Below are 21,384 nucleotides of genomic sequence, written 5' to 3' on the forward strand. Positions count from 1 at the left end.
GTGAGTGAGAGGCTGGGTGGGCATTTGGATGCTGGCCAAGGCTAACCCACCACACATGGTTATAAATAAAAAAAAACAAAACAAGGGATTATGCTTCTGGTTATGAGCAAATAGGAAGAGAGATCATAGAATACACAGTTCTCTCTCAGTCCCTCGAGTAAGATCTATCTTGTTTTGGTTAATAAATATATATAGTTAAAAAAATATATGCCCCATTTGTGAATACCCAGGAAGAATAAGATCAGGGCAAACATATAGCAATGCTTCCCTCTTCTGTCCTCCCAGCTTCCAAATACTTTGAGTTCAGGAGATTTCCTGATGCTGTTGACAATGTGATTGATAGACTGAAGTTTATTCCAAAAATTAGTGAGAAAATGTTAGTTTATCCTTTCTGGCCTAACTGTATTCTAGAAATCAACAGTAAATTTTCCTGTGTACAGATTTATAGTTATTTGAATATATAGTATTTAATTTTCACATAATTGTTGTTAAGTATGGGAATGATATGATTTATTAATGCCAAGTTAATGTTAGATTATGCTATTAAAAGCAAATCTCTGTAAACACAAAGGAACACAGACACAATAGCAAGTGGAGGAACCCAAATAACCTAGAGACAGAGCCCCTGACCTGGCTCCTCCCAGGGCTGTCCTAAGGAGAGCCTCAGCTCTAGTGTGAAACCCACTCGATGAGTCAATGGGAACAGCTCTCCCAAGCACCTACAGACTGAGGGGGGTTACTGCTTACTAGAGTATGGGACAGGAGGAAGAACATTTTGGAATCGTGCAAAATTTATTATGGGATGTTTAGGGGAAGAACCAAAGCTAGGGAAAGGGAGGGATCTAGGTGATTTTGGGAGAAACAAGCATGGGAAAATAGAGGTATAGGAGGATAAGAGGCTGGTTGCATGTAAACAGGTCTAGTGAGTGCATTTGTCTGACCATGCCCTGCATTTTATGAGCACAGTCCGTCCTGTCTTGTCATTAAACTCACCCCCTGGGTGAAGGGGCTCTCAACTCTGTGTGCATGTGTGTGTGTATGGAGGTCTAAGTGCCAGCAATTGGAGTGGGGAACCACAAGTCCTAGGGGTCCATGTGTCTGTGGTACCAGCAACTGGAAAGACTGGAGTGCATGCTTATTGTGTAGGTATGTACCAGGGAATGTATGCATTAGCAGAAAGTGTTAATGGAAAAGAAAAGAGAGTTGTGAAAAGAAATGCATTAAGGACGGCGAGGAGGCTGAGGATGTGCAGATGTTGGTCTCAAAGGGAGACCTGGCAACATTCTCTGACAAGTCTATTCAGCTACACATGCCTGAGGAGACAGCGTGGAGAGCTCAGTTGTGTTTATCGACTAAAAAGAAAGGAGACCAGGATCCTGCTCTGCATCTACCAAACTTGAACAAACCCTTTACTTTATATGTGCATGAGAGAAAAAGTTAAGCATTAGGAGTCCTGACTCAGACTTTGAGAGACTGGAAAAGACCGGTAGCCTACTTCTCCAAACAGTGAAATGAAGTGAGCAAACAATGGCCTGTGTGTTTGAGAGCGGTAGCTGCAGTGGTGCTACTAATTAAAGAAGCCCGGAAATTAACCTTGGGGCAACCTATCACAGTTTTTGTACCACATGCAGTGATAGCTGTGCCTGAATAAAAAGGGCAGCATTGTATTTCTCCTAGCAGGCTAGCCCAATGCCAGGTAGTGCTGACTGAACTAGACGATGTCACTTTAAAAATTACTTCAACCTTGAATCCTGCCACTTTAATGCCGATAGACGAGAAGGAAGAGCCAGAGGATGACTGCCTACATGTTATAGAACAGCTATACTCCAGCCGACCTGATTTGAAAGATATGCCATTAATCGATCCAGAAGTTGAGCTTTTTACAGATGGAAGCAGCTTTATGGTGAATGGAGAATGGAGAGCTGGGTATGCCATGGTAATGCTACAAGAGGGGGGGTGAAGCACTAGCATTGCCACCCAATACCTCCGCTCAGAAAGCGGAAATCGTAGCTCTAACTCGAGCTTTAGAATTATCCAAGGATAAAAAAGTAAACATACACACAGACTCCAACTATGCATTTGGAATGGTCCACGCACATGAAGCCATTTGGAAAGAGCATGGACTATTATCCTCTCACAGAATCCCTATCAAATATGGACCAGAGATTTTAAAATTGCTGCAAGCTGTTCTAGGACCAAAAGAAGTTGCAATCGTACACTGCAAAGCTCAACAGAAAGGGCAAACTGAGATAACCAAAGGAAATCAAAAGGCAGATGAAACGGCTAAGAGTTGCAGAAAAGGGATCATTGATTGGAGCATTGATACCACTAAGGGAAGTTGATTGGGAATCTCCGAAATATTCTGAGGAGGAAGGTCATCTTGCCAAACATTTAGAATGTACCTGTCCTGGTTTTAGCCAGGGTAGAGTTAATTTTCTTCATAGAAGCTAGCGTGAGGCTATGTTTTGGATTTGGGATGAGAAAATGTTGATAAGGTGCTGATGTTTTCAGTTGTTGCTAAGTAGTCAAGGACAGTCCAGCTTCTCGTGCTGGCCTGCAGCAAGCAGGCTGGGGGTGCACGGGAAGCTGGGAGGGGACACAGCTGGGACAGCTGACCCAGGCTGGCCAAAGAGATATTCCCTACCATATAACGTCATGCTCAGTATATAAAGCTGGGACAAAGAAGAAGGAAGGGGTGGAGGGACGTTCAGAGTTATGGCATCTGTCTTCCCAAGAAACCATTACGCGTGATGGAGCCCTGCTTCCCTGGAGATGGCTGAACCCCTGCCTGCCCATGGGGAGTAGTGAACAAATTCCTTGGTTTGCTTTGCTTGCGTGTGCGGCTTTTGCTTTACTTATTAAACTGTCTTTATCTCAGACCATGAGTTTCCTCACTTTTACTCTTCCGATTCTCTCCCCTGTCCCACCGTGGGGGAGTGAGCGAGCGGCTGCGTGGTGCTTAGTTGCTGGCTGGGGCTAAACCACGACAGTACCAAATCAGAGGAAGGTTGATGGGTAACTAAAGATGGACAGGTATTGATCACCACCCCAATGGTAAAAGAAATATTGAAGAAAACCCATAGTGAATCTCATATGGGAGCAGATGCTTTGGTTGCGAGCATTAAAAGATATGCTGTAGGACCAAAAATGCAAAAATTAGCTGACATAATTGTACGGCAATGCCACCAGTATTGCAAGAATAATCCAAAAATCCAAAGAAAGCCTCCTTCTGGAGAAGTGAGATGAGGCCAAACCCCAGGGGATTACTGGCAAATAGATTTTTCTTAATTACCGAAACGTAACCAGCTTAAGTATCTTTTGGTTTTGGTAGATACTTTTTCTGGGTGGCCTGAAGCCTTCCTGTGCTGTACCAACAAGTCTAGAGAAGTGGTTAGGATCTTACTCAAAGAAGTGATTCCAAGGTTCGGAATCCCAAAAGGGATGTCATTGGATAATGGACCTCACTTTATAGCTGAAGTAGCTTGGGAGGTTGCTAAGTTTCTACAAATACAATGGGATCTACATACACCTTGGAGACCTCAATCAAGTGGGAAGGTAGAAAGGATGAATCAGACCCTAAAGAGACAGATCTTGAAATTATGTCAGGAAACACAAATGAAGTGGGTAGAGGTCCTGCCTATAGCATTAATGAGAATTCAAATTATGCCTAGAGTAAGAGAAAGAGTAAGTCCTTTTGAAATTTTGTATGGGGAATCATATCCTGTGAACTCGATGACAGGAAGAGGGGACCAAATGCATGTAAAGGGAGAGGAAATGCTAATCAATTATTTATTATCCTTGTCACAGACTTTATCCTCCTTGCACAGGTATCTTAACCGGCAAGCTCCTTTGCCTTTAGGCTTGCCAGTGCATGAATTTCAACCTGGAGATGAAGTTTATATCCACACCTGGAAGGATGAGCCTCTGAAGGAAAAGTGGAAAGGACCTTACCTGGTACTACTTATTACTTATACAGCTATAAAGGTGAAAGGTATAGATTTGTGGATACATTATACCCGCATGAAGAAAGCTCCACAGAAGGAGTGGATCTCTGAAGAAACAGGACCATTGAAGCTGAAACTCTCTCAATGACTGTAGCTGGGACTCTGAAAAGTCATATATTGAACTAGACTGTACATAAAGCCTAGTATAACTGTAGTGTGTTTTAATAATTGTTTTTATACAGATTTTTGGACAAGAAATGAAGGGACTAAGGGGGGGTGATACTCCTCTGTTGCCTATGGATGAAGTTGAACAATGGGAAACCAGGAAACCCATGGGAGAAGAATATGCATTCTGAATTATTACAAAAAACCTGTTCAGATTGCAAATAAGTATTCTGGTACACAGAACTTCTCCAAGATGCTCCTAAAATCTCTATAAAAGCTCTGTGGTATGTATTTGTTTCCATTGCTGACATAGCATACAGCTCCTGATGAATGCACAAGATGAAGCCAGGTGTAGAAGTTACACACTGTATTGAGTGTTCAACTGTTCTTACTGCAGAATTCCAGGTGCTTCCTCTCTTGTGCAGTTCAGGAATCTCGAGAGAGAGAGAATTGAAGAATGTAAACCCAGATTGCCTACTGAATTTTTGGTATTCACCAGAATGCAGGTGTTGGGATCACCCTGCATGGCTCGACCTTAAGGAGAAGGAGCTGTGGCATTGATCTGTGCGGCTCGACCTTAAGGAGAAGGAGCTGTGGCACTGAGAAGCTGGTAAACAGCTGGATATCTGCACGGCTCGGCCTTGAGGAGAAGGAGCTGTGGTAAACAACTAAGAAGAAGCGAGGAAAACAGGAACACCTGCAAGCAGCAATCCTGACTGTGTGAGGGGCGTGTGGACAGCGCGTGATATTTTGTATATAGCCAATTGCAATAGTGTGTGTAACAAGTTGTAACCAATCATGAGTGTGTGTGCAGTGACTAAGCGAAAATTATGATATATATTGGAGTCAGACAAGACAATAAACGGCTTCGGAATATAACTCTCAGAGTTGTGAAGTCCATCCTTCTCCCGCAACTGGTGACCCCGACGTGATACGATCTCTGGGACCTCATCGTTGAACACCGGTCGAGCGCAGAGGACGCCGCAGGAGAAGCCCGGTTGGAAGAATTGCAGTCAGCGGGACTGACGCAAGGAAAAAGAAAAAGGAATACGTTGCAACGGAGAAGCACCCAGCGAGGTGAGGTGAGCAACCGGGGCGGCATGGGGCAGAACACATCGCGTGAAGAAGGGGCGATAGTCAGACTCCTGCTGCACATGCTCTCTAAGAGAGGACTGAAATATGATGAATACACACTTAAAAGGCTCCTAATTTGGTGCTGAAAGAAAGGGTACCCCCCCGATCCGTCTGTGGCGTTTAGGGCAGAGACGTGGGAGGAGATAGGAAAAATGTTTTGGGAGCATATTGAGAAAACCGCCGCAGAGTTAGTGACGGCGTGGAAGTTGATATTAACCACATTAAAAGCCTTAAAGGCAGAGAGAAAAGCTGCAGCTGATGTGGAGAAGGCTGTTAAACTGCTTTCAACCAATCCCTTCTTAACCGAGTCAGAGGGTCCAGGACTTTCAGCGACTCCAAATGCACCACATGAGGTGCCAGATGCACCGGGTGAACTGGCTGCATCAGATAAGTCAGAGAAACAGGTCTACAATGATATATGTGAGGGCAAGACGGGACAAAGTTGCCCAGAACAACGTACTCAATGTTCCCCTGTGTACTCGTGTGAAAGATTGATGGGGCGGGCTTCACCACCCCCGAAACCACCTAGACTTAACTGATCAAAAGCCATAGTTTTGAAGCCCTCAGCCGAGCCCCTGCCACCTTTACGGCCCCCGTTGCCTGATAGCAGCGACGAAGGAGAAGAGCCTGTTGTAGAGACTATAGGGAGGCAAGAGCCTAGGATGAAAGGCGACTCTAGAGAGCGGTGGAAAGACGTTTTTTTAGGAGCAATGAAAGACGAGGAAACAGAGTTACCGATGGCATTTCCCGATAGTGTACAGCCTCACGGGCCCAATCGCTGGGACCCATTTCATTGGGACTTGATTAAGAAAGTGCGGAAGGCAGTGCAAAATTATGGCTTGCAATCACCTTTCACGCAAGCTCTATTAGATAACATATTCACGGGAATGATTCTTACACCATGGGATTGTCGGCAGATGATAGATATGTTGTTGACACCAACCCAAAGGTTATTGTGGGCAGACAGATGGTATAAACTCTGTATGCAAGAAGCCCTGAGAAACCTGGAGCGTCAAGACGGCGATCCACTCCAGAACATTACTATGGAACAAATGACAGGTCAGGGACTGTTTGTGGATGTTAGATTGCAAGCTCAGCTGCCCTTAGAAGCCTTGCAATTAGTTGGGCAACTAGCGTTGAATGCGTTGCGAACAGTCCCTGAGGAGGGAAAGAGGCAACCATCTTACACTCAAATTAGGCAAGGGAGAGATGAACCATATATGTCTTTTGTTGATCGTCTGAGAGACACTTTGAATAAGGTGTATACCAATGAAGACGCAAAACTAGCAGTGCTGTTGAATTTAGCGGTAGAAAATGCCAATGTAGATTGTAAAAGAATTTTGTTAGCTTTGCCAAAAGAAGCAACGTTAGTACAAATGGTAGAAGCCTGCAACAGAGTAGGCTCTGCCACACATCAGGCAGAAACACTCGCAAGTGCCTTTGCAGCAGCAATTAAGCCATTTATAAATGAAAAAGGGGAGAAAAAATGTTTTAATTGTGGAAAAACAGGCCATTTTAGAGCTCAGCGCAAGGCCACAAGGAAAGGACCTAGGCAGATTGAGACAGGTCATAAATCCTTCCAACAAGGACCCTTTCAGCAAGGAATAGGCCCAGCAGGAGCACCATGTAGTCGATGTCAAAAATTTGGTCACCAAGCCTCAGAATGTTGTTCAAAGTATCATCGGGATGGTATGAAATTGGGAAACGGGCGACCGAGCACGAAGGCACCCCACACGACGACACAAATGGGGAAGCACCACCAGGCTGCTTGGCAAGCCTCAGCGCCCAAACCAGAGGGAGCACCGGAATGGACGTGGAAACAACAGTAGAAGTTACCTTATGGGACATGTCGGTTTATGATGTCCCGACTAACGCGAATGAACCATTAGGATATGGATTGAGTGCTTTGTTATTAGGACGATCTTCAGCAACAAAGCAGGGACTTTTTGTTCTCCCTGGAGTCATTGACGAAAAAGGCCATATTGTGCCAACCACTAGTCCTTGGAACACACCTGTTTTTGTGATTCCAAAGAAAAGTGGAAAATGGAGACTATTACATGACTTGCAAGAAGTCAATAAGGTTATAGTGGACATGGGAGCCTTGCAACCAGGGCTACCATCTCCCTGTATGATACTGAAGTATTGGAAGCTTTTGATCATAGATCTCAAAGATTGCTTTTTTACAATCCCTCTGCATGAAGATGATGCCAAACATTTTGCATTCTCAGTCCCAAGTACAAACAAGGCGCAACCCATGCAAAGATATCATTGGACAGTATTGCCACAAGGCATGAAAAATTCACCCACAATGTGTCAAATTTATGTAAATTGGGCTTTACAGCCAATCAGAAAAAGGTGGCCTCAATATCTCATCTATCATTATATGGATGACATATTGTTGGCTGGTGATCAATTAAATCCGGAAGAAATGATCGGGGAGCTTGTTGAGCTTTTGAGGCAAAGTGGGCTGCAAGTGGCGCTGGAAAAGATACAAGCTGAAGCACCTTGGAGGTACTTGGGGTGGATGATCACTGAAACGTCGGTGACCCCCCAGAAGGTTGAATTAAGAATTCAGATTAAAACATCAAATGATGTACAAAAATTGGTAGGAGACATTAACTGGATTCGGCCTATTTGTGGGATCACAAACCAAGATATGGAGCCTTTGGTTCAGCTCTTGCGAGGGGATAGCAGGTTAAACTCTCCTCGACAATTGACCAAGGAAGCCCGGGAAGCAGTAGCAAACATTTCTGAAAAGGTAACTCAAGCATTTAGTTCCAGGGTAGACCCCTCGATAGGGATCACTTTGGCAGTAATCAATCATGAGCGACATCCCTATGCACTTATAATACAGTGGATAACAAAGCTAGAATCAAAAGCATACCCATTGAGAATTTTAGAGTGGGTCTTTTTGCCTCAGCAGCACAGAAAAACCATCACCACAAAAGTAGAGTGTTTTGCAAATTTGATTATGAAAGGGTGCAACAGAATTATTGATATATCGGCAAAGGACCTGAAAACGATTTTAATACCATTACAACAAGAATATTTGACTTGGGCTTTGCAGCACTCTGTCCCCTTGCAAACTGCATTAGCAGGATTTGAAGGTGACATTCAGATTAATTATCCATCACACAAAATGTTTACCTGTTTTAAAAACCATGAAGTAGAAGAAAAATCAAAGTGTAGTCAATATCCAGTTCAAGGTGCTACAGTATTTACAGATGGTGGTGGGAAAACAGGCAAGGCAGCAATAGTATGGCGAGAGCACGGAGAATGGAAAGAATGGGTACTTGTCGTGCCAGGATCAGTTCAAAAGTTAGAACTACAGGCAGTAATTGAAGCCTTTAAATTATGGTCTGAAGAACCTGTGAATATAATTACTGATTCTTTCTATGTAGCTGGAGTACTCCAAAGATTGGAAGGTTCAATCCTCAGACAGGTACAGCAGGAACAGCTATATCAACAATTTAGAACGCTTTGGTTTTTATTGCAGAAAAGACGACATCCTTATTACGTTATGCATATACACAGCCATACCAACCTTCCAGGGGAATTGGTGGAAGGATATGCAAGAGCCAATCGGCTGACTGCCGCAGTATGGGCTGGACCTGCCCCGGACCGTTTAGGTCAAGCACAAGCCTCTCATGCCTTTTTCCATCAATCTGCCAAAGTTTTAGCGAGACAATTTAATCGAAGTGCAGGTGACGCTACAGCTATTATACAGACTTGTGCTGATTGTCAACAAATAGGCCCAGGTATTGCGATTACAGTAAATCCCTGTCATAAATGATTTAGTCCCAAACAGGATTCCAATTCAAATTTACAATTTATTAAGCGAATAGAGGCAAGCAAACAGCGCTGGGTGCGCCGGGAGTCTCTGCTCCACCAAGACGCACGCGGTACAGTTCCTGTTCCTGGTTTATATCCTGTCCGTTAATACATATTCATGAATAGGCGTGTCATCTTCGGCGCATGCCCTCTTCTCCTTCTAGAATCTTCTCGACTCTTCCTCAGCGTGATCCTGTTCGCTAATACATATTCATGAATAGGCGTGTCTTCTAATACATATTAATGAACAGGCGTGTCTTCTTCAGCGCATGCCCTCTTCTCCTGCTAGAGTCTTCTCGAATCTTCCTCGGCGTGCCCCCAGGATGACCCCAAACCTTATGCATGCACTTTCTTTACACAATACTATGCGGTCAGTGGTCAAACTGGTTTGAGCTGATATACCAGCAAATTAAGTTTAACTTTCTCCTGTAAAATACCCCTTTTTATGGTGCAGGAGAAATCCATGAAAGTACAGAAGATTACACTTCATCACACGAATCAGATAAACATATTTCACAATCCCCCATCTTTCTCTTTATAGTATTGATTCGTGTTTTCGTTTCCAATTGAGTATAACTGAGTAGATTAATCTAGTAACAATCCCCCACATATCCTCAATACAACTATCCCCATTTTAGTAAGCCAATCACCACCCATAAAATCTCCCCAAAATCCTATTCCATTCCAAGTTTGTCTCTCAGGAGGCCATTCGTTCTCCCTAATTTATGGGTAACAGGAAAAAACTAGGTTTTATTGTTGATTACAGTTATGCGCTGTACAATTAGAAAAGGTCCTCACTTTTTCCATTTTTCTGGGGTAAACCCCAGCTGGACTTGTTCCAATATTGACTACAGTTATTTGCCATAGTCAGAGTCCAAGGAACTCACCCCCAAGTAGAACTAGAAGAGGTCCAGTCAGGGCCATAGTGATCGGCGGTCACAGCCCGAAGGGGTTGCAGCCCTTGGCAGACCCTTTTTAAGCCGCAACACCAGTTCCCCTCCGGTCTTGCCCTCTTCTTTCCTTTAAGGGGGTGCTTTCTTAGTACCCAAATTAATTGAGCACTGCTTGTGAAGGCCAGAGCTTTGCTAGATCAGTGGTTTGTCCAGACCTAAGCACTTGCCCGAGCCTGGCGATCCTCTTTATTTGCAAGGCTTTATGGCTACAGAAAACTGCCAGTTAGCCTGCAACACTAATCTTACAAATACACACCACCTTCTACACAAAGGACAAATTCTAGTTCCAGCTCCTTTTTCCTGTTCTTCTTTTGCCAACAACTCCTTCCGATTATACTCGTTTGGAGTACCCATTGTTGTTTCCTATTACCCTTTCTCATAGTTTTCCAAACTTGGGGATTACTTACATTTCTCTCCATAGCTTCCCATGGCCATCGTTCACCTTGATTTGTTCCACCACAAATGTAACAATTAGTTATATTCAATGACTTTACAAATAGATTTTTAGCAACTGTGGGAATTTCATGTTTCACTCCTGTTTTATTACAGGAGTAGCTGCAATAAAATTCCCACAGCAATTTAGTCAGATGTGACCTTCCACTCCTTCACTGGACCTTTCACTCGCGACACATGTGTCCATCCTTTTTCAGCAGTTCTCACAGCTGTTTCTGTAGTTAATAAAACAAGGAAAGGTCCTTCCCAGAGGGGAGATAAGTTTCCTTCTTTCCATGTTTTTATCAGAATTTTATCTCCTGGTTCTAACTGATGAATTGCAAATCCTAAAGGTGGTGTTTGGGCCACCATCCCAATCTCTCTTAATTCTTTTAATCTTTTTCCAATGGTAATTATATATTGTTGGATACTATGATCCTCAATTACATTGTTCCCCAGAGGCATTCCTTGAAAATAAGGCATGCCATATAACATTTCATATGGCGATAATCCAGTCTCACTGTATGGTTTCGTTCTTATGTTTAGAAGTGCCAATGGTAAACATTTCGTCCAGGGCATTTGCGTCTCAATCATTAACTTAGCCAATTGTTGGTTTATTGTTTGATTCATTCTTTCTACCTTCCCCGAGCTTTGTGGGTGCCACGGAGTGTGGTCATAATAGTTTTATTATTTTAGAAGTAAAATGAGTGCCCTGGTCAGAATCAATGTACTGGATTATCCCATATCTAGGTATCAAATGTTCCAATAAAATTTTTACCACCATCTGTGCCGTAGCTCGTGCTACAGGGTACGCTTCTACCCACTGTGTTAAATGATCTACTATTACCAATAAATATTTTATCCTCCCTATCTTAGGCAATTCAGTGAAATCGACTTGTACTTTCTCAAAAGGTCTGTAAGCTGTTTTTCTCCCTCCCGTGGCTGTTTGTCGAAACACTGTCTTATTTACCTTTTGACAGGTTAAGCAACCTTGTGTAATTTGCTTTGCTATTTCAAAAATTCCAATACCACCAAATTGTTTAAGAAAATGATCACTTAACACTTTTGTACCCCAATGTGTTTGCGCATGCAAACATTCTAATATTCGCCTGGTGTAGGCTTTTGGCAACATTTCTCGCCCATCAGGCAGTGTCCATCTTCCTTGTTCTAATTTAGCTCCTATTTTCTCCAATTTTGTTTGTTCTTCTGGGGTAAACTTCTTCTCTCTTTCCTCTCGTCCTCCTTTGCTGGTGTCCTCCTTTGTTTGTATTACATTAATTTTGGCAACTTTAGCCCTCAAGGCTGCTTCCTGGGCCTCTTTATCTGCTAAGTTATTTCCTCTAGTTCGGTAATCTAATCCCTTTTGGTGTCACCTCACATGTACCACTGCTATCTCCTTTGGTTCTCTTAACGCCTTCAAAATCTTTACTATTAATTCTTGATGTATTACATTCCTCCCTTGAGTATTAATCAAACCTCTTTCTTCCCAAATTTTTCCAAAAGTGTGGACCACCCCATATGCGTATAATTCCAGGGCCCTACATAGGGCATACAGCTCACAAGCCTGAGCTGACCATGATGGACTCAGAGGTCCTGATTCCACAAGTTCCAAGTCCTTATTAATTACTGCATAACCCGATTTTCTCTTCCCTTCTACCACTCTGGAGGAGCCATCTATAAACAGCGCTTCTCCATTTTCCAACTCAGCATCTCTTAAATCTGGTCTCACCTTAGTCTGGGTCTCAATTACCTCTAAACAGTTATGCTGTAATTCCTCTGATGGTTCTCCAAACAAAAATTGTGCTGGACTCTGAGCAGAAGTCACCCTCAGTTCTAAGTCAGGGGAGTCTATTAGTATTGCTTCATACTTTAGGATTCGGCTGTCCGTTAACCATTTTTCCGCTTTTTGTTGTAAAACATTTCTGACATTGTGTGGGGTATACACTTTTAAAGGAGCACTAAAGGTAATCTTCCTAACTTCTTCTATTAATAATGCTGTAGCAACCAAAGCTTGGAGACAAGCAGGCCATCCTCTGCTTACTGGATCAAGTAACTTAGAACAATACCCCACAGGTTTTTTGATTCCTGCGCAGTCTTGAGTAAGAACTCCATATGCTGTCTGGCTTGATGTATTCACAAAGAGATAGAAAGGTTTTTCTAGATCTGGGAGGCTCAATACAGGTGCTTGTATTAATGCCTTTTTTACTTCCTCAAATCTCTGATCATCTTCAATAAACCACTTAAGTTGGTTATTAGTTAATTTTTCATATAAGAATTTTACTTTATCACTATAATATTCAAGCCATGGTCTACAATATCCTAATAATCCCAGTATTTGCCTAATTTCCGTTTTAGTTTGTGGGGGTCTTAAGGATAGAATCCCAGATACCCTATCAGGATCTAACTTCTTCCTTCCCTTACTCAGCCAATGTCCTAAGTATTTTACTTCTTGTTCTACAAACTGTAGCTTTGATCCGGACACCTTTAATCCCTTTTCCCCTAGAAAATTTAACAATTTAATGGTGGCTTTTCGGATCCCCTCTTCAGTTTCTCCTGCTACTAATAAATCGTCCACATATTGCAATAATTTTACCTCCTTAGGTATTGTGAAATCTTGTAGAATTTTCTCTAAAGTTTGTCCAAATAGATTTGGTGACTCTGTAAACCCTTGTGGTAACACAGTCCATCTTAATTGTTGTTTTCGTCCTGTTTCGGGGTCCCTCCACTCAAAGGCAAAATAATCTCTGGATCCCTCATCCAGAGGACAGGCCCAAAAGGCATCTTTCAAATCTATTACACTATACCAAGTATGTTTGGGAGATATATGACTCAATAAAGTATAAGGATTTGCCACCACAGGGAATTTAGTGATTGTTCACTGATTTACAGCTCTTAAGTCCTGCACCATCCTGTATGACCCATCCGGTTTCTTTACGGGAAGAATGGGCGTGTTATGAGGTGACATACATGGTTCTAGGGTTCCTTTTTCCAAAAGTCTGTCAACTACAGGTTTTAATTCTTTTCGACCCTCCATAGGTATAGGGTATTGCTTGATTCTAATTGGGCGGTGCGGATCTATTATTTGAACCCTTATGGGGTCCATTTTTATCTTTCCAGTTTCCCCTTCCTTATACCACACTGAGGGGTTAATAGCTTCTTCATCCTCTTGTGTTAAAGTGTATAATTTAATCTGCAATTTGTCCCCTTGACTCTGAATGCTCAAGTTTAACTTCAAAATCAAATCCCTTCCTAATAAATTGTATTCCGCTTCAGGGAGCAAAAGTAAATCATTAAGACAAATTTTCTTTTCTGTTTCTACTTCTACATCTTTCAATATATTTACTTTAAAAGGCTCTCCTTTTGCTCCTACTACTGACACGTAACTCTTCCCTTTTTCTATTCCTTTTGGAAGTTTTTGAATGGTTGACTTTTCGGCCCCTGTATCCACTAAAAATAAAACTTCCTCTTTATGGGGACCAATTAATAATTTTATCAAGGGCTCTGTTGATGTTGAAGTCCCCAGAAGATAGAGCCCCTGACACCCCTAGTCTTCTTTGAACATCTTCTCATCTTGTTCCTGCTTACGGCAGTTCTTCTGAACATGTCCCCTCTTGTTACAGTAGTAACAGACAGGAATTGTAAATCTTTCTCGATAAGGCTGTCCCCGGGGTGTCTGCTCTATTCTTTTTTCCCTTTTCTCTCCAGGAGTCGTCTTATTTTTCTGACTTTCCCTTACTGCTGCTACAAAAATTTTTGCTTTTGCTTTTTGTTTTTCTTCGTCCCTCCTAACATAGACTTTCTGGGCTTCTCTAAGTAACTCCTCTAATCCTCTGTCTTGCCAATCTTCCAATTTTTCTAATTTCCTTCTTATATCCCCCCAGGATTTAGCTACAAATTGTGTTTTAAGGAGTGCGGTCCCAGCCACTGTATTCGGATCAATTCCAGAATACATTTGTAGGTTTTTCCTCAACCTCTCCAACCATTCTGTTGGAGATTCGTCTTTCCCTTGTTGTTCATTAAATGCTTTAGTAATGTTTTGCCCTCGGGGAACCGCTTCCCTTATTCCCTGTATGATTAACGTTCTCAAATCCCTCATATTTTGTCTTCCTTGGGGTTGTTGATGAACCCAGTGGGGATCCACATTTGGCCATTTCTGATCTCCCGGGGGTCCTGCCTGATTCTGTCTTTCCCAAATTCTCATTCCAGCTTGTCTAATCATTCCCTTTTCCTCAACAGTGAATAGGATCCCTAAAATGGACTGTATTTCTTCCCAGGTATAAGTATTGGGGCCTAGGAATTGGTCCAATTTTTCAGCTACTCCGAGGGGATCATCTAATAGGGTCCCCGTTTCTTTCTTGAAATTTCTTACATCTGTGGTATTTAATGGGACTGCCACAAACCCGATGCCTCCCTGATTGCCTCCGAGGGGTACTTCTCGTAAGGGATATAGAGAACCTCCCTCAGATACAGCAATCCTACTTCTCGTACATGCAGCCGGAGGTCGATCTAATTCCGGTGCTGTTGGTGGTGGAGATAGGGGCAACGGTGGTACAGATAGAGGTACTACGGCCACCGGAGGGGGAGTCGCCGCCGGAGATGGATGATTAGAATATGGAGGCGGTAGGTTATCCAGTGGCTCCCATTTATCATCTTTTTCCTTTTCACTTTTCCCCTCTTCTTCTTCCTCAAACTTTTCATCTGTTTTTAATGTAAGTATTGAGGCTGGAAAAGAACGTAAAGTTCTGTCCCATAATCCTGCATAATCACTTTCCTCCTGACTAAAAGGTTCCTTTGAATTAACATATATATTTAAGGCCTGGCAGACCCAGTCTTCAAAAGATCCAAAAACGGGCCAAAAGACATGTGGTCTCAAAGGTTCTTTTGGCCATTCTACCATACAATATTGAACTAATTTTAATTTACTTTTTCCTTTTCTGGGGCCCCTATCATTCCAATTTTCAATCATTATTCCTAATGGACTCTCCGGAGGTATTTCTAGTAATTCGCTCCCTTTCTTCTGGTCCTGGGTTCTCGATTTCATCTGTCCCATCTAGGAATTTTTACTGTGGCAATTCCTACAGCCCTTGGCTACCAGTAAGAGTGTCTTGCAGGGGGTTTAGGACCTATCACCCACCCACGAATCCTCTAAGAATCGCTTCGGTCCTTCACCGGCCAAGTCCCTCGCGGGAGATTGGAACCACGGTTAGAAGACCTCCACAATCGCTTTGGAACTAGGTTCCGTCTCAGTCACACTCTTACACACACAGGCAACCGAATCCTACCCAACCGAACGGTATACACCTTAAATACTTACGACTCCGTCGTCTTCGTTCGGATCTTCGTGCGCAGAATTACGGGCAAAATAAACTGCTGCAGCCGGCAAGGGAGCTCATAAAAAATCCAATTCTTTGCTTGCCCCTATTCAGGTTCAGGATGGCGTTAGTCCCGACCCGACCCAATCAGGAGCCACCAAAAGGTGGGGCGCCCCTCCTAGATCAAGTCAGAATTCAGGAACCAAGACCAACCCGGATGAGCCCCCAATTGTTATAAATGATTTAGTCCCAAACAGGATTCCAATTCAAATTTACAGTTTATTAAGCGAATAGAGGCAAGCAAACAGCACTGGGTGCGCCGGGAGTCTCTGCTCCACCAAGACGCACGCGGTACAGTTCCTGTTCCTGGTTTATATCCTGTCCGTTAATACATATTCATGAATAGGCGTGTCGTCTTCGGCGCATGCCCTCTTCTCCTTCTAGAATCTTCTCGACTCTTCCTCAGCGTGATCCTGTTCGCTAATACATATTCATGAATAGGCGTGTCTTCTAATACATATTAATGAACAGGCGTGTCTTCTTCAGCGCATGCCCTCTTCTCCTGCTAGAGTCTTCTCGAATCTTCCTCGGCGTGCCCCCAGGATGACCCCAAACCTTATGCATGCACTTTCTTTACACAATACTATGCGGTCAGTGGTCAAACTGGTTTGAGCTGATATACCAGCAAATTAAGTTTAACTTTCTCCTGTAAAATACCCCTTTTTATGGTGCAGAAGAAATCCATGAAAGTACAGAAGATTACACTTCATCACACGAATCAGATAAACATATTTCACATCCCCGAGGATTGCATTCGCTACAACTATGGCAGACGGATGTGACACATGTTGCTGACTGTAGAAGATTTAAATATGTTCATGTTTCAATTGATTGCTATTCTGCAGTAGCTTGGGCCACTGCACAAACAGGAGAAACTAGTAGACATGTACAAAAGCATTTGCGAGCTGCATTCGCAGTCCATGGTATACCCCTACAAATTAAAACTGATAATGGTGCTGGTTATGTAGCCCAGTCAACCCAACCATTTTTTGCTCAATGGGGAGTGACGTATGTTATTGGAATACTGCATTCCCCAACTGGACAAGCTATTGTTGAACAAATGAATCATTCCCTGAAGGGTTTATTGCAAAAACAAAAAGGGGGAGAGGCTACCACACCACCCCAAGAACGTTTGAATAAAGCCTTATATGTGTTAAATTATTTGCGTCTAGCAGAAGGAAAAACAGTGCCTCCCATAGTAAAACATGTAAAAGGAATGACAGGAAGTCTGTTTGAGTTAACACAAAATGTGCAAGTAAAAGTTAAAAATTTGGAAAAGAATATGTGGGAAGGACCTTTTCAACTGCTAACCTGGGGACGAGGTTATGCTTGTGTCATTACAGATTCTGGAACTCGTTGGGTGCCCGCAAAATGGGTAAAACCATGGGTGAAACAGTCACCATCGTCATCATCGGACACATCTTGACACTATCAGGTGTCATCACAATCTGGATGCCACCTCAGCCAAAAGAAAATGTATGGGTAAATCACACTGAAATTAGCAGTATCATGAGAGGAACATGGAAAGCTTTTAGGGCAAAGCGCTCTATAACTACAAATCCTTTGGTAAGATATAATATTGGTTTTCATAGCTTTATACAAGCACTTTTTCCATCACTAGAAGTAGCTTCTATGGCTAGGAGTAGTACAGCTAGAATTGTTTGCCTTGTAACATTCTGCTATTAATTTAAGCATAGTTGATATGTGACTGCTGGATTATGGTAAGATGCCGTGTGAACAAAACCCACGAACCAATAGACAGGGTGGCTGTGGCACGTGCAGCATGTCTGGCCAGCGGGCACATACGCCACAGGCTCCCTGTGTTGAAAGGTGACAACCGAGGCGTGTTCCAACACTCACTGGCCACGTGCGTCGAAACTCATTCCTTGGCAAATGTATAAATACCGGGATTTCCCGAAGAGCAGGGGGATCGGTGTATGGCAAGGCCATCGTTGCCTCCGTGGGGACGCCCACGTAATGCTGGCACCTACCGACTGCTGGGCTGAGTTCGTGGCACAGGACAATACAAGAATGTACAGATGGTCCATCTTCCTCACAGTCCTTAGGTTGCAAATGATCCATCAGGTTTTGTTTATAGATAAACAAAAAGGGGGAGATGTTGGGATCACCCTGCATGGCTCGACCTTAAGGAGAAGGAGCTATGGCGTTGATCTGCGCGGCTCGACCTTAAGGAGAAGGAGCTGTGGCATTGAGAAGCTGGTAAACAGCTGGATATCTGCACGGCTCGGCCTTGAGGAGAAGGAGCTGTGGTAAACAACTAAGAAGCGAGGAAAACAGGAACACCTGCAAGCAGCAATCCTGACTGTGTGAGGGGCGCGTGGACAGCGCATGATATTTTGTATATAGCCAATTGCAATAGTGTGTGTAACAAGTTGTAACCAATCATGAGTGTGTGCGCAGTGACTAAGCGAAAATTATGATATATATTGGAGTCAGACAAGACAATAAACGGCTTCGGAATATAACTCTCAGAGTTGTGAAGTCCATCCTTCTCCCGCATGCAGGCATCTTGGGCAGTCATTGACCCCACAAACAAGGAAATGGCAAATGCAAATATTATAGAATCATTTAGGTTGGAAAAGATCCTTAAGATCATCGAGTCCAACCATTAACCTAACACTACCAAGTCCACCACTAATCCATGTCCAAGTGCCACATCTACATGTCTTTTAAATACCTCCAGGGATGGTGACTCAACCACTTCCCTGGGCGACCTGTTCCAATGCTTGACAACCCTTTCGGTGAAGAAGTTTTTCCTAATATCCAGTCTAAACCTCCCCTAGTGCAACTTGAGGCTAACAAATAACCTAACTTGATGCTTCAAGATTAATGTGCATAAAATTCAAGTATTGAATGTACCAGCCTCTCAAAGATTATGATTTCAGCAGTTCAATACAACTTGGGACCATGGCACCCCTCCACATTAGATGTCTTTGCATTATCAGAAGTTTTAATGATGTGTTTTTTTCATACTGTAGATAACAACCAGCGTCATGTCCTTATTGTCTGGACATGACAATCATTGTTTTAGTAACTAAGATTGAGCCATATGTGGAAAAGGCAAGTTGAAGAAGTTGCCATTTCAGAAAGAGTTCAAAAATGTTTTAAAATGGTTCATTTTTATTTTAATTTGATATTTTAATTTGAAAATTTCTCTATATGCTTGTAGCAATAAGAACAGTAATTCCAAGTGACACCAATGATAATCACAAAAGGTTTTGAAATTTTGTCTTGCTTCTGTAAGCATTTATTGCATATTTATGAAGATAAAACACCTATAAAAGTAAGACTACCATAAATTTACTTCATAATTAGATAAAAGATGAGAATGTCTTAAAGAAAAAGATGAGTGTCAAGAAAATTTCAGACATATTTCCTTATAGCAAAGGAAATTGTGTAAGCACATGCATAAATTTAAGCATGACAAGCACTCAAGTCAAATTATTCACATGCTTTAAATGAAATAGTTTTAAATTCCTTAATGAGATGGAGCCTATGTAAATTAATTTGACAATAATTTTTAGGTTAACGTGGAAAGTTAAACAAATATTTAAGCCTTTCAAGAGATAATAATAAAAATAAATGTTAATGAAAAAAAGTCACCCCAGAAAAATATGGAAAAAGAATAGTTCCAAACAGATGTCGAAAAAGAATCTTAGATTATCTAACATGTAGGTTTGACTACAAAAAATTGCTAGTAGAACGGTCTTGTAGTACTTCAATTTTATTCTCTAGCAAGACCTATTCTATTGAAATGTACAGTTTACAAGGTAAGATTTACATAATTGCTAGCACTGTAGTTCAAACTGGTCTATTAAAAACAAACAAGTTGTGTTTGATCCGATATGTATACCATCTTTATTACTAAAGATGTAATCAAAGTGTAGCTGCAGTTTTGCAGGTGATGTATGAAGTGCAATAGCTTATTTTGCAGGTTTAAATGTAGTAAGAGTACGCTTTTTAATCAGTGGAGAGAAGTCTAGGAAAAAAATCTCATTTATTAAAAACAAAATTACCTTATACCATTGGTGCATGCCCTCCTGCAGGTAATCAGTAGACCCCATTGTCAGCATCGGATGAGGGACACTGGGCAGTCCAGGACTCAGCCCCATCATGCTGTGTACTGAGCCAGGAGATGGCCCTGGTCCTGGCCTAGGTCCTAGAATTGGTCCAGGTGAAGGACCTGGCCCTGGGGAAGGACCAGGATGAGGCATTGTGCCAGGGTCCACTGGTGTAGACATCTATTTTCTGTCTCCTTTTCAATTAACAGAATAGCTCTAATGAAAACAACAACAACAAAAAAAACCAACAGAATTTCTATGTGTCATTAGGGTCAGTGGAATATAGCCAAAGAAAAAACTATACTGGAGACCATCTGGATGGTGAGAAACAAGACAAAAAAATTAAAACAGCACGTTTCCCCATCCCTCCTTTTCCCAGACTCAACTTCACTCCCAACTACTCTACCTCTCCCTGCCAGCAGCACAGAGGGGATGAGGAATGGGGGGTTACAGTCAGTAGTAACAGTTCCTTTCTGCCTGTCCTTCTTCCTCACACTTTTCCCCTGCTCAAGCATGGGTCCATCTTCATGGGACACAATTTCTTCAGGAAAATCTGCTCCAACATGAGCTCTCTAAGGTATGCAACTCCTTTAGGGACTAGCCAGCTGCTCTAGCATGGGGTCCTCCAACGGGCTGCAGTGTGGATATCTGCTCCACCATGGTGACACAGAATATGGAAAAGGCTGAGATACTGAATGCCTTTTATGCCTCAGTCTTTGCTAGCAAGACTGCCCTTCAGGAATCCCAGGTCCCAGAGACCACAGGGAAAGGCTGAAGCAAGGAAGAGGATCAGATCAGGGAACCCTTAAGCAAACTGGATGTAAGCAAGCCCATAGGCCCTGATGGGATATACCCATGAGTGCTGAGGGAGCTGGCTGATGTCATTGCAAGGCCACTCCCAATAATCTTTGAACAACCAAGGAGATGGGAGAGGTGCCTGAGGACTGGAGGAAAGTAAACATCATCACTGGTATCTTCAAGAAGGAGGACCCAGAGAACTACAGGCCAGTCCTGTAGCTACCTCTGATCCTTAGGAAAGTGATGCAGCACCAAATTCTGGGAACCATTTCCAGGCACATTAAGGACAAGAAGATGATCAGGAGTAGTCAGCGTGGATTCACTAAGGGGAGGTGAAATGACTATGATGAAATGACTGACTTAGTACATGAGGGGAGAGCAGTGGATATGCTCTATGTACACTTCAGTAAGGTTTTTGACACCATCTCCCGTAAGATCCTCATAGACAAGCTAATGAAGTATGGGCTGGATGAGCAGTGAGGTGAACTTAAAATTGGCTGAACAGTCAGGCCCAGAGGGTGGTGAGCAGAATCACAGAATCACTAGGTTGGAAAGGACCTTCCAGATCATCAAGTCCAACCATTAATCCAGCACCACCATGTCCCCTAAACCATGTCCCAAAGTGCCACATCCACACGTTTTTTGAACACATCCAGGGATGGTGACTCCACCA

General features: G+C 42.7%; 1 protein-coding gene across 1 annotated transcript in view; it reads right to left on the bottom strand.

Annotated features, from left to right (window-relative positions):
* LOC309415136 (putative global transcription activator SNF2L2) overlaps nucleotides 1-20,310 on the bottom strand; it is a gene marked incomplete at its 3' end in the record, with an annotated part of 95,893 nt that extends 75,583 nt beyond the window's left edge. The window contains exon 1 of the mRNA XM_082012580.1: nucleotides 19,869-20,310. Within this exon, the coding sequence (XP_081868706.1) occupies nucleotides 19,869-20,093 (225 nt within the window). The 5' untranslated portion in view covers nucleotides 20,094-20,310. The remainder of the gene's footprint in view (nucleotides 1-19,868) is intronic.
* Nucleotides 20,311-21,384: the final 1,074 nt, after the last annotated feature.

Source organism: Phaethon aethereus, assembly GCF_964289735.1.
Source record: "Phaethon aethereus genome assembly, chromosome: W".
NCBI classification, from domain to species: Eukaryota; Metazoa; Chordata; class Aves; order Phaethontiformes; family Phaethontidae; genus Phaethon; species Phaethon aethereus.